General features: G+C 42.4%; 1 protein-coding gene across 2 annotated transcripts in view; it reads left to right on the forward strand.

Moving 5' to 3' along the window:
* The first annotated feature begins 818 nt into the window (after positions 1 to 818).
* The window catches only part of GPR137B (G protein-coupled receptor 137B), a 39955-nt gene continuing 27851 nt past the window's right edge, over positions 819 to 12922 (forward strand). For both annotated transcript variants that reach the window (XM_030556947.1, XM_030556946.1), the window contains exon 1: positions 819 to 1449. In XM_030556947.1, the coding sequence (XP_030412807.1) occupies positions 1081 to 1449 (369 nt within the window). In that variant the 5' untranslated portion in view covers positions 819 to 1080. The remainder of the gene's footprint in view (positions 1450 to 12922) is intronic.

Here is a 12922-nt window from a genome sequence, read left to right on the forward strand (position 1 = left end):
TTCAAATCAATTTATTGTAGATTATAAAACAAAACAAAACCCAGCAAGAACATTAACTCTGCATCTGCCTTAGCCAGGATGGTTTTTTCATAACTTTCTACATGACTTTGAGGTGTTGGAGAACTTTTTCTCTTCATAGTGCAGATGTCAAAACCACTCAGTTTCACTTCCCAAGCCTCATCCACATATGACAAACATTCACAACATAAGAAATGCTCACAAAGAAAAGTGTTATTTTATAAAACTAATCCCAACATCATGGCTGCATATTTACCAATAAGCATCTCCAATCAATTATTGTCCCAAAGATGGCCAAGGTAGAAAATATTTGAGCGAGAAATTCCTGTGCAATAACACTTATGCTCTAGCACATTTTGGCATTTAGTGTTTTTCTTTTGTTCCTGTTAAGAGGCAGACACAATACATTTAGGTTGATGCCTTTGCAGGGTTGCCAATTTTGGTCAGACATATTCCCAGGGGTTTCATCACATGACATAACGTTTAATTAAATATTAATCTTTAATCTAAAAATTAATCTTTAAATCCTGGAGACTCCAAGACAATCCTGGTGGGGTGGCAACACTAGTTCTTATTTGCTAGTGCTTAACAAAAACAAATAAGTTGCTTGTTAAAAAAAACTAAAACACGGCATCTGACCTGGCTATCACTAGTAAAAACATCAAGAAGCTGCTTCCTACATACACACCAGTGTTACTGACCTCATCTTAAATCAAGATTAGCATGTTTAGGAAAGGGTTTGGTTATAAACTGCACAGGGAGGAGATGGGTTTCTTTGTTTTCAGAAGGATGGGCAGGGGTTGTCCACAAACATCGGCAAAGAGCACTGCAGCCTTCAGAATCATTCCCTGCCAATTGCTGACACAGGCAGCCCTAATGAATCATTCTGAATTGTGATCATGTGCCTCCAGCCGTCAGTGAGCTGCCAAAGAGGAAGTGCAGCTTGTTTTCTTTCTCTCATTTTCTTGGTTCCTATGCTGCTGTAGGAAGATGAAAGGAGGAGGAAGCAGGAGCAGAAGCAGCCAAACTTAATAAGCAACTCTTGACGATTTCTGATCTCAAATGGAGGCCTCTGAGTGGGACCCACTGAAAAATGACACCCTGCCACCGACTCTGACGCCTGCTGTCCCTCCCTATGTGAAGCTGGGCCTGACCACTGTATATACTATTTTTTATTCCCTCCTCTTTGTGTTTATCTACGTCCAACTTTGGCTGGTCCTCCACTACAGGCACAAGAGGTTCAGTTACCAAACTGTCTTTCTGTTTCTGTGCCTATTTTGGGCCTCGCTTAGGACTGTGCTCTTTTCATTTTACTTCAAAGATTTTGTCACAGCAAACTCTCTCAGACCCTTCATCTTCTGGCTTCTCTATTGCTTCCCAGTTTGCCTCCAGTTTTTCACACTGACACTGATGAATCTTTACTTCACTCAGGTAAGGACTGGACATTTCTGTGCCTGCGTTGATTAAGTACTACAGAAGTGTAAAGCTTTACTCTTTTAAAGGTTTGTAAGAGAGATGTGATTTCCCAGGCAGGGAAAGAAGTGCATTTGATGTACTTAATTTGGAACTTTGTGTTTTGGAAGGCAAGTAACAACTGCTACAATGCTAGGGAGAAGCAATAAATCAATCTGTTGCCGAGTTAAAGGTAACATTTAACCTCAGGCTGAACAAATTGTACTGGAAACCTTGGGGTTATTTTATAGTGGCTGTCTAAAGTGCAGTTCTGCTCAAAGGGACACTGTAAAACTTCCTGCCTCAGCTGTTCTGTGTGCATTCAGAATCATATTGCATGGGTGTACTGACAAAAAATGAGATCTTCTTGTTTACTCCTGATGGTTCTGCAATGCCAGTATAAGTCATTGAGCTGGACTCTATTTTTCTTTGTGTATCAGTAACAGAATTGTTAACTAGATTCCTATTGCAGGCCCAAATTATAATTCTTATTTGTATTAGAGTAGCATCTTGGGGGAGGCCCCAACTGAGACAAGGGTTCTACTGTGCTAGGTGCTGTACAAACACACAGTAAGAGAGAGCCTCTGCCTCAAAGCTTATAATCTAAATAGACAAGATGGAATTGAGGGAAGAAAAATTTTCCCTGTTTTACAAATGGAGAACTGAGACAAAGAAAGGTCAAACAAGAAACTGGGATTTGAGACTAGAATTCCTGAGTCCGACTGCCTTAATCACAAAGCCAAACTTCCTCTGAATTCTGCCCTTATATCACCTGTATCAGCAATGGGTCACCTTCCTAACATAGCTGGACCTTATGGGTGAGTGTGCAGATCTGTCTCCCTGCTTGAACACTGCACTGAGACTACCTTCTAGAGTGCAAGTTATAATAAAGAGTTTGTGGTGTGGACTACCTATCCATTAGATCCTAGACCGGACTGATTTTTACACATGCCTTCTAAGTGTTTTCCCAGAGGTAACAATTACTTTAGGTCTGCAAATTACAAATAATCTTACTGAAGAAAGAGACTGGCTTCTGAAACCGAGTGCCACCAGATAAGAACTATAGAACCACATGTGGTAAGGGTGAGAGCTGATAGTGACCCAAACTTAGTATTATAAGATGGTGATTCCCTGGCTCTTGTGTAATGAATTGGGTGGTGGTCCAGTTTCCAAGAGACAGGTGTCCAATGTCACACAAAAGCCATTGGTCACCATAGCTGGCACTAAATGGCACCCTTGGACCAAATTCACACACACATGCAACTCCCATTGAAGTCTTCTAAGGAAGAATTTAGTCTCTTGGCTCCCAGTCAAGAAACTAAGGATTAAATGAGTATGGAGAATGCACTGGGGGGCTTAGTAGTATAGGTAACTGATTCCTTTCATCTCAAGGAAAATGCAAAAGAGAGAGAGAGAGTTTATATGTATGTACTCACATTTTCATTTCACTTGGATTATAACATTGCTGCCTGGTAGCACTTTGAAGCTATGTAATGAGTATAGTCAAGTGCAGTGGTTCTCAACCTGCGGCCCAATCAGCACACAGCTGCAGCCCATCTGACATCCTCAGGGCCATACAAGTAGAATATATATTGTGTAGATGCAGCCCACATAATACATAGGGAGCTGCATATGGAGCCCACAATGGTAAATAGATTGAGATCCACTAGACCAGGAGTTCTCAGACTGGGTCTGGACCCCAAAGTGAGCTGTGAGGCTAGTGTTGGCCCCGGGCCCCATCACCCAAGACTAAGGTTACAGGCCCCCCACCCAGGGCCTTAGGCTTCAGCTTTGTGCCCCCACCTGGAGCCACAGGGCTCGGGCAGTCTCGGTCTTCCCTCCTGGGGTCGTGTAGTAATTTTTGTTGTCAGAAGGGGGTCATGGTGCAATGAAGTTTGAGAACCGCTGCACTAGATTGCAGTGCTTAAAAGAGGGGAAAAAAATTAAGGCTCCTGGGTTCTAATCTTGGCATCAATTGTGCTGTGTCACCATGAATAAGTCACAAGCTCTCTAAGCCTTACTTTGCCCGTCTGTAAAAGGAGCATAATACTGACCTGGTGTTGTGAGGCTTTAAAAATGATATTTGCAAAGGACTTTACGAGTAATGATTGAAAGGTGCTAGAGACAAGCAAATGATTACTGTATTCCTTGCTGTTTGCTTCCATGCTAGTTAATCCCAGGGAAAGTCCCATTGTAATAAGGCTCCACCCAGCTAAAACAAGGAGTTGAGATTAGAAACACAAGCACAGCCATGGTGGGAATATAACCTAATACATGGAACAAATTTATACATTTTTAGTTTACTTTTATTAGTTCTTTGCTTCCAATCGATAGGGAGATGGCTTGTCCTATATTTAAACATGTTGTTGAGATTGTCTTTTTTACGGACACCTACGTTTCCACAGCAGACAAGCAAGAACTAGTGTGAAAGGGGTGGGGAGAGATAATTTGTTTTCAATAATCGCTTTAACTTCACAAACCTGTTCAGAGGCAACTTTCACCCCCCACAAAAGTAGACTGCAGCTGCGCCTCACTCATGAAAGCCAACTGTTAATTAGTGAGAAGAAAAGAAGGCAGCTAGCAGAAGCAATAAAGATGTGAAGCTTGTAAATGTTCTCCTTTTAAATGAGGAGCTGGGAGGGAAAGAATATTCCTAAATCTTTCCAGCTGAACAACAAAACTGATTTAATTGGTAAGTGCTTAAAAATAATTTGCAAAATAAGAGATGCCTTTGAACTTGATGGGGAGTTAGCAGCTACTGCTGTCTTTTGGTATGAGAGAGACAAGGTGGGTGAGGTAATGCCCTTTGTTGGACCAGCTTCTGTTGGTCAGAGAGTCAAGCTTATGCTGAGCTCTTTTTCAGGAGTAAGGACCCTTTATAAATAAGGCCTCAGCTGTGCCTTATGAGACATAGTGGCTGGCACCAGCACAGCAGGGGTTTTCCTGAGTTTTAAGTGTCACCTGCAGCAATAAAAAACCCCAAAGGAATTGTAATGCAGTGGGGGAGGTTGTTAAACCTGCTGGACCAGTGAGAAAAGCAGTTACAGATAATCAAGATTTTGAGTGACACTGACTGGGGTCCTTGGGGTTGAGTGTTGGCTTCCGCTTGGGAGTACACAGACTTCTACTGTGCGGGGCTTTTGATGCCCTAGATATGGCATAGTAGTAAAGGGTGCTAGAAGAAAGCATATGTAATAGCAATGATCACTTATCTTCCAAAACTAACTGCTGTGGGAAGTGCACATGTTTCCAGTAAGGAAGACAAAGATCCTGCTTCTGTGTCCATTCACTGGTCTTCTAAAGCTAGGAAATAATATAACCCACTCCCTAAGAGTAAAGCTTCCTCTGCTTGGAAGCTATGAAACTACGTGTCAGGTTAATGTAAGAACAAAACAAACAGCAGAGATATTACTTTTGTAAAACAATAGCAGGATGCCTGCAAATAATTACACAATATGAGCTAGAGCAACTGATGCATCAGGTAACATATGGTAATATGCATTCCTGCCTCCAAGGGGTATCTGCAAAACCTGCAGTTCTGCCTGCCTGACATCTGCCCCTCCCCAGCCCCACAGGTTTATTTTAGCTGTTCAAAAACATCAACAATTGTTTAACTCAGCAACAAATATATTTCCTACTTTAATTGAAGTGAGACAGGGGTTGGCCTGAAATTCAAGAACTTTCTTATTTGCAGACTCCCTGGTCGGGGTTCATTTCTCCTCTCTCCCTCTGATCTACGTTTGTGGTCACTGACAAGGTTGACCCAATAAAAGTCTGGAGGTTTCGAAAGCTTTCACAAGAGCCTAAGAAATCCTTTAAAGTCTGAGTTTGGAGACATAGACTATGGGTCAGATGAGTTGCTACCCCCCCCCCCCCTTTGGGAGGAATTCAGGGGTAGAGTGGCATGTTTCATTTTGTTTTTTTATGTTTCAGAGTCTAAATGTAGTTCTTGCAGCACAGAAGTTTTGGGTGGGGGACACAGGTTAGGGTGCAGAGAGGTTGGGTGGAGAGGATGATGTCAAGCAGACCTCGAGAGATGCTGGAAAGCCCAAACCTTCCCCCACTTCCAGGACACATACAAAAAGCTGGTTAGCAGATCATAAGTTTAAACCATCAGGGTCAGACACTTCCCAAGCATTGCAGATGACTTGAAGGAGGCTCTGTGGTGAGGTGGAGGGAGGTCCCATCTCCAGGGGAGGATGGCTAGATAGATCCAGTCCTACCAACTCCTTGTTTCCCCTCTCCTCTTGGTATCTTGACTGGGAAGTTTTCCCTGCCCCACACAGCTGCCATTGCCCACCAAGAAGCAGGGTTCAGGCAACTGAGGGCAGGGAAGATCCAGTGCAAAGCTTTAAGTGACACCCTAAATGGAATTTTAGTTAATGTGAATGTTATCTCTGAGGGGAAAACAAGGGAAGTTATCTAATTATTTTATATAGAATTTTACAACGTAATCTAGCCAGTAAGGGACAGAAAGTTCTTTTCATTAATAAAAAGAGGCAGTAGAAATCAATACACAATTTAAAAAAAGTTTTATCCAGCACTTATTCATTTAGAGAGCACTTTAAATGTACCCAGTGCTTCCCAGGAGTAACACTACAGATGGTAAACCGTAAGACAATCGTCCTGACATACAACATTACACTCTATGTGATGGCTACATTAGAAAAATTAATACCTGCACAGGTGCTAAGTTCTGGTATAAACAGGGCTCGGGTGCTTTTACTGAGCAAATGTTCATGACTTGATGGTAAATAGCCCTGGCTCTGGCTGCTCTAGCATCTATGCCATTGCTACCAGCATTGGTGGTGGCTGCTGTATTACAAATACTGTGGGACAAGGTAAGGTATAGGCAGGAGTGGGTGTTGCCATGTGCTTTCAAGGTGTGAGGACAAACTCGCATGAAACGTGGAGGAAGAGGAGGAAGTGCAAAGATGGGCAAAAGACACTCTACTTCACAGATCCCTGAAATGAGAACTGATAACAAAGGGTGAACTTCAGGCCTGTGCAAAATCCTAGCCCAAGGCCTATGTAGCGCTCAAGTCCTACTCTAGCCCTCAGAGTGAGGTGTGGTCTTGGATCCAGCTCAGTAAAAAGGAGCTGGGTCATCTCACATTGTGGCTCTAATCAGTTTGTTTCAAATAACCTGATTTTCAGTGTTAAAACTGGATAGAAAATGTCCCCACTGTAGATAAGCTCTAGGAATGAGATTATCTGCTGTATCAATTTGCAACCCCAAGGGGTGAGAGGTGACTATAACCACCTTTGCATACTCCTGATTCTGGGATACTCCTGGTGCCAGAGAGACCTGTGGTGTAACGTAGACAACTCTTGCTGGGCCTGTCTAAGTTATGACAGCTTTTCCCTGGGTGACTATGGGCACAGAGATATCCAGAATCTCTGCACTGCGGCTCTACCCTTCCTGCCCCAGCCCCACAACTGGCATGCCCCCTACACTGGGCTTTGCTTGAGGACTTCAGAGGAGAACCTGCTGCTGTTTTTCCCAGCTCCTGCAGTAGGAGAATGCTCTCTGGCTGGATCTGGGGCTTTTAGAACCCCTTTACACCTCTCCAACCAGTAGTTTCCCCAGGAATTGAAATTAGGGTGTGTGTGTTCGAATTTACAGGGGTGGATGGGTGTCAGGGCTGATGAAATATATTAAAGAGATATGAAAAAAGTAAATGTTTTGTTAGAATACAAATTTAACACAAGGATAATGCAAGTTACACCAAAATACATAACAGGTCTAGATTTCTAAAAAAATATGTATTTAAAAAAAAATGTATTTAATTTAAATTGACTTTTGAAAAGTAAGCCAACATGGGATAAAAGGGAAGGTCCTCTCATGGATCAGTATCTGATTAAAAGATGGGAAACAAAGGGTAGCAATAAATTATCAGTTTGCAGAATGGAGAGAGATAAATAGTGGTATCCCTCAGGGGTCGGTACTAGGACCAGTACTGTTTAACATATTCATAAATGATCTGGAAAAATGGGTAAGCAGTGAGGTGTCAAAATTTGCAGATAGTTAAGACCCAGGCAAACTGCGAAGAGTTACAAAGGGATCTCACAAAACTGGGTGACTGGGCAACAAAATGGCAGATGAAATTCAATGTTAAATGCAAAGTAATGCACATTGGAAAACAATCTCAACTATACATACAAAATGATGGAGTTTGAATTAGCTGTTACCACTCAAGAAAGAGATCTCGGAGTCATTGTGGATAGTTCTCTGAAAACATCCACTCAATGTGCAGCAGCAGTCAAAAAAGCAAACAGAATGTTGGGAATCATTAAGAAAGGGATAGATAATAAGACAGAAAATATTATATTGCCTCCATATTTTTCCATGGTAGGTGCACACCTTGAATACTGTGTGCAGATCTGGTCACCCCATCCCAAAAAGATATACTGGAATTGGAAAAGGTATAGAGATGGGCAATTAAAATGATTAGGAGTATGAAACAGGAGGAGAAATTAAAATGACTGGGAATTTTCAGCTTAGAAAAGAGACAACTAAGGGGGGATATGACAGAGGTCTATAAAATCTTGACTGGTGTGAATAAAGTGAATAAGGAAATGCTGTTTAATCCTTCACATAACACAAGAACTAGCAGTCACTCAATGAAATTAATAGGCAGCAGGTTTTAAAAAAAACAAAAGGAAGTACTTCTTCACACAACATAAAGTCAACCTGTGGACCTCTTTGCCAGGGGATGCTGTGAAGACCAAAACTATAATAGGATTAAAAAAAGAACTAGATAAATTCCTGGCCAGGCTATTAGCCAGGATGGAGAGGGATGCAACACCATGCTCTGAGTGTCCCTAGCCTGTTTACCAGAAGCTGGGAATGGGCAACGGGATGGATCACTTGATGATTACCTGTTCTGTTCATTCCCTCTGGGGCACCTGGCATTGGCCACTGTCAGAAGACAGAATACTGGGCTATACGGACCATTGGTCTGACCCAGTATGACCATTCTTATGTAAAAATTAATTATAATAATAAAAATTTTTAGTACAGAAACTCCCTAACATAATGACTTCTCAAGATAGCAATGATGTGATATAACAACCTTGGCAAATAATGCATTTTAAAAATCTTGGCGTACTAGGAAACAAATTTATATAAGTTTCCACTCCCAGTCACAAATCTAGCATTCTGGAGCAAAGTCACTAAAATATAGTCCAACAAACAAATGTTTATTTAACGTGCCCCTCACTTTTCCCTCCACTGCACCCCACTCACCGGTGTTGTCCTTCGTCAGTGGAGACTCAGAGTTCAGAGGTCCTTTCACATGAGTACACCTCCCAGATGGGGGACAAGAAGGCACCTTGCTCGTTCCTCTAGCTGCTCACTGTTCACTCTGGCCACTGCTGTTCGTTGTGCTACCGTTTACTCCCACTCTGCTGCCAATGGCCCTGTGCAGTCACCTTTTGCTGCCACCTGCCACTGTGACCTCTGTGAGTTACTCTTGAGGTTCCACCCAGTTCTCAGTGATTTCAGCTGAGCTTTCAGTCGGGGAACCTCGCTGCTAGTGCAGTCTGGGCCATCTCTTCCACAGAAACATTGTCCCCACAGCGAGACTAAGCACTTAGACCTGATTATCAGTGATTTCAGCTGCAGTGGTCACTTAACAGAACAAAAAGACTATCTATGGAGCCTAATCAGCTCTGTCTTTAAACAGTGGAGAGGGACAGGTCCCCACCCTCTCTCTTGATGCCCTCAATCAGCACGGGCTAAGTACAGTTCTACTGCCCTTTACTCATACAATAAGAACAACAACATTTCTTTTCTCTCCTGCCTTCCGCCCCGCACTCAAGTGATTTGTAACCCAACCCCAGCCAAAATCTATCACTTGAGCAACACAGCTCTGTTTGCTGGATACCTAGGTAAATTAGATGTGAACGTAAATACAATCTGGTCCTGAAGCCTTTTCTCCCAACCCCAGCTCATTGCTAGCTGTCAGGGAGAGCTCATTTAAACTTTGCTTACAAATCATCATTTTGAAACTATTAGGTTGGCCAACATCACCAAAATGAATGCACTGACGTTGTCATAAAAAACAACAGCTGTATAAGGAAGCTAGTCTATGTTCATACTTTTCAAATACATTATACTTTTTCAGATACACATTTTATCATACACTGTATATGCTTTTAAAGTGTATATTAATGTTTCAATTTCAATTCAAATTTCCAAACAGTTACTAAATAGTGCCTGGGTTTGTAGGCAGCCTAGACATTTGACTTACTTTAAAAATATTAGAAACTGTTGCAGAAAATTCTCCAGACTTTCAGATTTTAAATTAGCTATTATTTTTGTAGGGCCTATTGAAAATCCAGGCTCCCTCTACTGGCTCTAACTCAACAATAACCATCTCCAGTGAAGAGTGCACAGATGAAGACGTTTTCTATTATATGTTATATTCTGTAAATAGCTGTTAAATAAAAAACAGCAAATATTACTTCAGCTATATTTAAAGCACATGGAAAATGTAATTCTAGTGAAATGGAAAAGAAAAGACCAGTGGGAGAAAAATGGTTTTAAAAGCAAATCACCCACATTAAAACATGCGACATAATTAAAGATTTTTTTTTTAAAGTGGTGAGTTGGTTCCTTTTCAGTCCATGCATGGCAAGGAAGCTGAGTTTAAAATCCCCCTTACAAATTGGGTTTACTTAGAAAACATTTTAACCTGTGAAATACTAATGATGCTTCCATGCCATTTTTGATAATCATGGAATCTGTTAAAAGTGTGCAGGATATTTGTTTTTTAAATAATGTTATTTGAGACTGTCAGACAAGAATTTTGTTCCTTCTAAAGACTCTCTCCAGCCAAAGGGAACAAGGAAAGTTGTTAAAATGAAAGTCTTAGGCCATGTCTACGCTACAGAGTTAAGTCAACTTAAATTACATTGACAGTCATAAGTTGCTTTATTAACATTGGTTGTGCACGTCCACACAATGCTCCTTGTGTCAGCAGAGAGTGTCCACGGCTCTGGGAATGGATTGTGGTACATCATGGGGACATGCTTTCCGTCCCATCATTCCATGGGCTTCCTACTTCGTGTTGCACCATTTTTCAACTGCTCTTGTAAACTATGTGCTTGCTATCTCTGCCTGACAGCAGGGATCCTGAGCTGCTGATCAGTTTGGTAATGAACACAATGCGGCTGGTCCTGCAGTATTTCATGTGCTGCCAAACAGTGACTTACTGATGCCTGCTCTGCCATGGAAACAAATAATTTAAGATTTCTGCTTGCATTCACGGAGAAGCTTGCCATGGTGGACCATCGGTACTGACTTAGGGAAACAAACACTGAGTGCTGGGATCACATCATCATGACTGTATGGGATGACAAGAAGTGGCTGGATAACTTTCAGATGTGCAAATCCACCTTCATGGAACTGTGTGTGGAGCTCGCCCCAGTACCATGGTGCAAGGACAACAGAATAAGAGCTGCGCTCACTGTGGAAAAGCGACTGGCAGTCATTGTGTGGAAGCTTGCAACTCCAGACTGCTACTGTTCAGTCGTGAATCAGTTTGGGGTTGGAAAGTCCACTGTGGGGGGTTGTGGTGATGCAAGTGTACAGGGCCATTAATCACCTCCTGCTAAGAAGGACCGTGGCTCTTAGTAATGTGCAGGAAATAATTGATGGCTTTGAGGCAATGGGATTCCCTCACTACAGCGGGGCAATAGATGGAACACATATCTGAATTTTGGCCCTTGACCATCTTACACTGGAGTATATCAACCAAAAGGGCTACTTCTCTTGCAGGTGTTGGTGGATCATCAGGGCCATTTCACTGACATCAGTGCCGGAGTACTCATGAAAGATGCATGATGCATGCATCTTTAGGAACACTGGAGTGTATAGAAAGCTGCACACTGGAACTTTCTTTCCAGACCAGAAGAATCCAATGGGGGATGTTCAAATGCCCATAGTGATCCTTGGAGACCCCACCTATGCCTTGCTTCCATGGTTCATGAAGCCTGACTCTGGGAACCTAGACAGCAGCAAGGAGCACTTCAGCAACAGGATCAGCAGGTGCTGAATGACCATTGAAAGTGCCTTTAGCCAAATAAAAGGCTGCTGACACTGTCTTTTTTTGCTGGTAATATTCGGATGGTCATTGGGGCCTGTTGTACTCTACATAATATTTGCAAAGTGAAGGGGGAAAAGTTTCTCCAGGGATGGACTGCAGAGGCTGACCGACTGGTTCCTGATTTCGAGGAGCCAGATACAAGGACAATTAGGGTGCGCAGCAGGAGGCTATTCAAATCAGGGAGACTTTGAATGAGCATTTTGACAATGATTCCCAGTGATGCATTCAGTCAGCCAATGATTATTTGCTGCCTTGAATTACCTCTGTAGTGCTTGCTTCCTGAATGTTAATTGTAGTGAGCAAATATTCCTACCTATAACGACTGTGTTTCAGTGTTAGCACTGATCAATAGGTGTATTTCAAAAATAAAGGCTCATTTTATTTCAAAGATTTCATTTTAATAACAGGAAAAAACCCAATTTTGGTCAAACGGGGCATGACAATGAGGAACAGTCTTGCGGTTAGGGCTCTCACAGCTGTGTGTAACTTCAGCTTTCATTGAGAAACCAATCCCTATGTATGGAGTGCATGGGTTACACGCAAGGAATGCAGTGTGGGAATTTGGGGAGGGCATGGAGCAGAGTTTTGTAGTGGCTGCAGGGGGAGTTGTGCCTGGATGTGCTCAGATTGCAGAGTAAATGAGGGACTTCATTATCTCTGTCTAGCCCTCCAGGAGCTTTATCATCCTCTCCTGTTCCTAAGTCCTTTCCAGGCTATTCAAGGTGAGTTTTTCATTAATTGTCTCTTTCAAGGTTTTTTCCCCACTTTGAACTTTAGAGTACAAGAAGTGGGGACCTGCATGAACACTTCTAAGCTTAATTACTAGCTTAGGTCTGGTATGCTGCCACTAGCCAGAATTTAGTGTCTGGCACACTTTCTGTTCCCCCAAAACATTCCCTGCGGAACCCAGACCCAAACCCCTTGGATCTTAAAACAAGGAGAAATTAACCATCCCCCTCCTTTTCCCCCTAGACTTTCCCCTCCTTGGGTTGCCTTAAGAGGCTTCACACAGATCCAAACACCTTGGATTGTAAAACAAAGAAGAATTAACCTTCCCCCCACCAATCCCTGGTGAGTTCAGACCCAATCCCTTGGATCTTAAAACAAGGAAAAATCAATCAGGTTCTTAAAAAGAAAAGGTAAAAATTATCTCTGTAAAATCAGGATGGAGAATGCTTTACAGGGTACTCAGACTCATATAGACTAGAGGGACTCCCCCCCCCCCCCCCCCGCCCCAGCCTTAGATTCAAAGTTACAGCAAACAGAGGTAAAAAATCCTTCCAGCAAAAAGAAACCTTTACAAGTTGAGAAAACAAACATAAGACTAATCCGCCTTGCCT

Source organism: Gopherus evgoodei, chromosome 3, assembly GCF_007399415.2.
Source record: "Gopherus evgoodei ecotype Sinaloan lineage chromosome 3, rGopEvg1_v1.p, whole genome shotgun sequence".
In the NCBI taxonomy this organism is placed as follows: Eukaryota; Metazoa; Chordata; order Testudines; family Testudinidae; genus Gopherus; species Gopherus evgoodei.